This window comes from Odontomachus brunneus, unplaced genomic scaffold, assembly GCF_010583005.1.
Source record: "Odontomachus brunneus isolate Ranch 3 - 2012 unplaced genomic scaffold, Obru_v1 Obru_scaffold_083, whole genome shotgun sequence".
NCBI classification, from domain to species: Eukaryota; Metazoa; Arthropoda; class Insecta; order Hymenoptera; family Formicidae; genus Odontomachus; species Odontomachus brunneus.
Genome location: NW_022639533.1, coordinates 1,093,966 through 1,097,344, shown reverse-complemented (window position 1 = coordinate 1,097,344; position 3,379 = coordinate 1,093,966). Strand labels below are relative to the sequence as shown.

At 42.1% G+C, this 3,379-nt stretch overlaps 1 protein-coding gene across 1 annotated transcript in view; it reads left to right on the top strand.

Moving 5' to 3' along the window:
* Positions 1 to 3,379, top strand: part of LOC116847826 (lachesin-like) — a 222,032-nt gene that overhangs the window by 105,304 nt on the left and 113,349 nt on the right. Inside the window, exon 2 of the mRNA XM_032823241.1 lies at positions 2,132 to 2,314. Coding sequence (XP_032679132.1) covers positions 2,263 to 2,314 — 52 coding nt within the window. The 5' untranslated portion in view covers positions 2,132 to 2,262. The remainder of the gene's footprint in view (positions 1 to 2,131; positions 2,315 to 3,379) is intronic.

Sequence of the window (3,379 nt, the reverse complement as noted above, 5' to 3'; positions counted from 1 at the left end):
ATATATATATATATATATATATATATATATATATATATATATACGCACGACTCGCGCATACGCGCGCGAGTCATAAAATAATGGACGACGGGCGCGTGGGTGATTAATTTCTCCCGCGGCGACAGAAATCGTCTGAAGCGGAAATGCATTAGGAGCAATTTATCGCCGAATATACGTGACAACGTACTTACATAAACGTGACAAACGCGCTATTTGCATTCTCTCTCTCCCGTCGTCGCCCCCGCCTCTCCCCGTAAATTCTCCCCGGCGTCCGTGTGATAATTTATAAATTCGCGAAAATAACTTGTTTTAACTGACGGGTTCCTCGTCAAAATTGCAACAGCGACGTAATTAAATTCATCGCGACGTTTATTACTGTGTAAAACGCTCGTCGTAAATAGTATCGTAATGGTATAGTTAATGGAAGCGTGCGCGCCGTCATTTGAGCTTCATCGAACGTAAAAGTGTATTAACGTAATATTAAAGCGAGATGTGTGCTTACGCGTTCGCACACGTGCCTCTCGCCCTTCAAAGATAGCAGGAACAAATATACACATTGTCTAAACTCGTTTGGTTATGCCCGAAAGGTACATTAACATTGAGAAAAGAATGTTTGGTATTTGAAAAATCACATATAAAAATAGTTACTACAATTTATGGTCAAGAAAACTATTTTTTTTAATTTCTACTATAATGTTAGTGATAACAACTTTGCATGCATGTTACTATAACGATTTTACTACAAAAAATATAGTTGATAAAAAACAGCTATAATTTTAGTTTAGTCAACAATTTTTTCTCCCAGTGAAGTCCTCTTCCTTTCTGCAATACTGAGAATATTAAAAGACCAATAAAATGTCAGGACATTTTAGGTCAAACTGTTAAAAATTTAGAAAAATTCTCTAATATTTTATAAACTGCACGGAGAAAAAATTGCAGTAAAATTTCACATTAAAGTTATATCCATTTTCATAAAATATTTTAAAAAGGTTGACTTTATTGAAATTTAGTGGTACTATAGAAATATTGGCATTGATCATCACCCAATAAATTTACACAAGCGTATTCACACAAGCGCTTTTGGAAACAGCTAAACACGACTGCTAAACACGACTCCAAATGACTCTTCCGACTCAGGTTTTAATTCATTTTACTCTGCGATTTTTCAGACAGAAATCCCGTTGAGAACTCGGTCGTCTGTTGCAGTTGTACAGCGACTCTTTACCTTATCCTTCATTCACTCTAAATTTCCCGCTTCCTGGTATTTTCTTAGGAATTTTACTATCGAATTTAACGCTGCTGCTGCTATTTCGCGTGTAGAAAACTTTTCTTTAGATAAAGCAATAATAACATTCTATGTTTTCGGCTTTAATTCAATACTTTGATCCATTTTACTATATTGAATACTTATGGAATCTTTTCACGAAGGAATAATTTTGAAAATAATGCAATAAATAATACCAATGATAAATTGGACGATCTATCAAATATATACGGTATAAAAGACATTCAAGTGATTACATTAATTTTGTAGCAAAGAATCAAATGTGCATACATTTTTTAAAAGAATAATTTTGGCTATTATTCTGTATAGTCCAAGATTACAAAATTTTCTATAATTTTTACTACAATGTTTTTATCGTGTATATTTGATTGAGTTGATTTGTAAAAACCGCAAATATATATTAAAAAATACACTTGACAAAAATTTAATGGTCCTTAATACGCCTTTCTCTGGTCTGTTATATATTAAATCTGGTTGAAGAAGGACGCGGCGATAGCAACCGCGCGAGTCCGCCGAAAACAGACGTCGAAGTAATTTCTTATTCGAAGGTGTGGTGGGAAATTAACGGAGAGGCGCGCGCGTGCTCTTAACAAAGTTCGTCGCGATACGATCGATGAACGTCACGAAGCGAAACGATACGCTCGACCGGAGAACGCGGCGCGCGCGCGACGATGCCGCCGCGCTCTCGCAGGGGGATGGATGCAAAGCTGCGGCAGGGAGCAACGGCGACGAGAGCCGAAAGTTCGCTCGCTGGAAACGGACGATAAAGCGGTCGTTCCGGCGAACAACGGCGGCCCCGTGACGCTGCCCGATCGAGTAAATGATCGAACTCCGCGATTGTTTCAGGCATGCTATGCGTCAGAGCACCGGAAACGGAGGTCCGCGCAGAAGATGACGGGGTTAAGTAGATAAAGGGAGCAGCCTGCCGCCATCGACGGACGATTCCCTTGGCTCTCTCTTTCTCACCGCAGCGCACAATGCTCTGCCATCGCGCCCTTGTCGTTCTCTTCGCTGTCAACGTGCCAATCGGTGAGTGACTTCAACTTTGGCCCGGGGAGGAACTTGTGTCGAAGTGCTTCGCGCGGGGTTTCTTCAGGACCGCCTCCGCGTTCGCGGGGAAAACTGACGCGAGTGAAATCGAGAATCTCCCAAGAAATCTACGAGACACGCCATTCGCATTTTCAACTATATATTATGCACTTAAGTGTGAACGTTTAAGACGCGACGGAGGTTTTCGCGTCGGCGCTTTCGGCGAGAACGAGGTCTCGAAATAGCTCTCGGAATTGTCGGGGGTTCCGAAACAGGTGATTTCCGAATCTGTCTGGAACGACGTTCTCTTCTTCTAGCTCGCGGAGATTATCGGGGAAAGGGGGGAGGGGAGGGTGTCTCTTGATTGTTCGTTCTCGAAGTTGATTGTCGCGTGACCGAGCGTGGAGACAGCTCGTGGGCGAGAAACATCCGCAACAATTAAGCGGGTCCGAGATGCGATTCGAGCGCATCGGGCGTCTGTTGCATATATCATTCTTGGTCCATTAAATCGGCTACGCTCATTGCGATTGACGCGGGAGTCGATACATTGCGAAGGGTGTCCAATACGAAATCTGTTGTGCCCGACAACGAGCAATAACGCAGATGCAACGAGGGCACCGTGCCAACAGAGTGCTATACACGAGTCCGGAAGATAAATAAAGTGTAGTTCGAGTACGCCACTTCGCTGCGGAAGCGCGACGCCATCCACCGTCCGACCTGTCAGATTCTTGCCCGAATGTTTATCCGATAGCAGTAAATAGAGGAGACGGTCGCGTTTTGTGCGAATATTTCACCTCCGTACGGCGTCGCGATTTATTGCTCGATATTCCGTGTTAGTGCGCGATATCTAAATACAGATCGTCGAACGTTTATCAAACTCCGCCGGCAGCTTTCTTCCTTTCTGAATGAGCTTTTCAAGTAAGTGGCGGACGAAGTAACTGAATACTCTTTGCGTGTCAAGCAACTTTTCATATCAATCATAGAGCCAATTGAGTATTCACTTTTTCTATACGTGGGAAGGATATATATATATATATATATATATATATATATATATATATATAT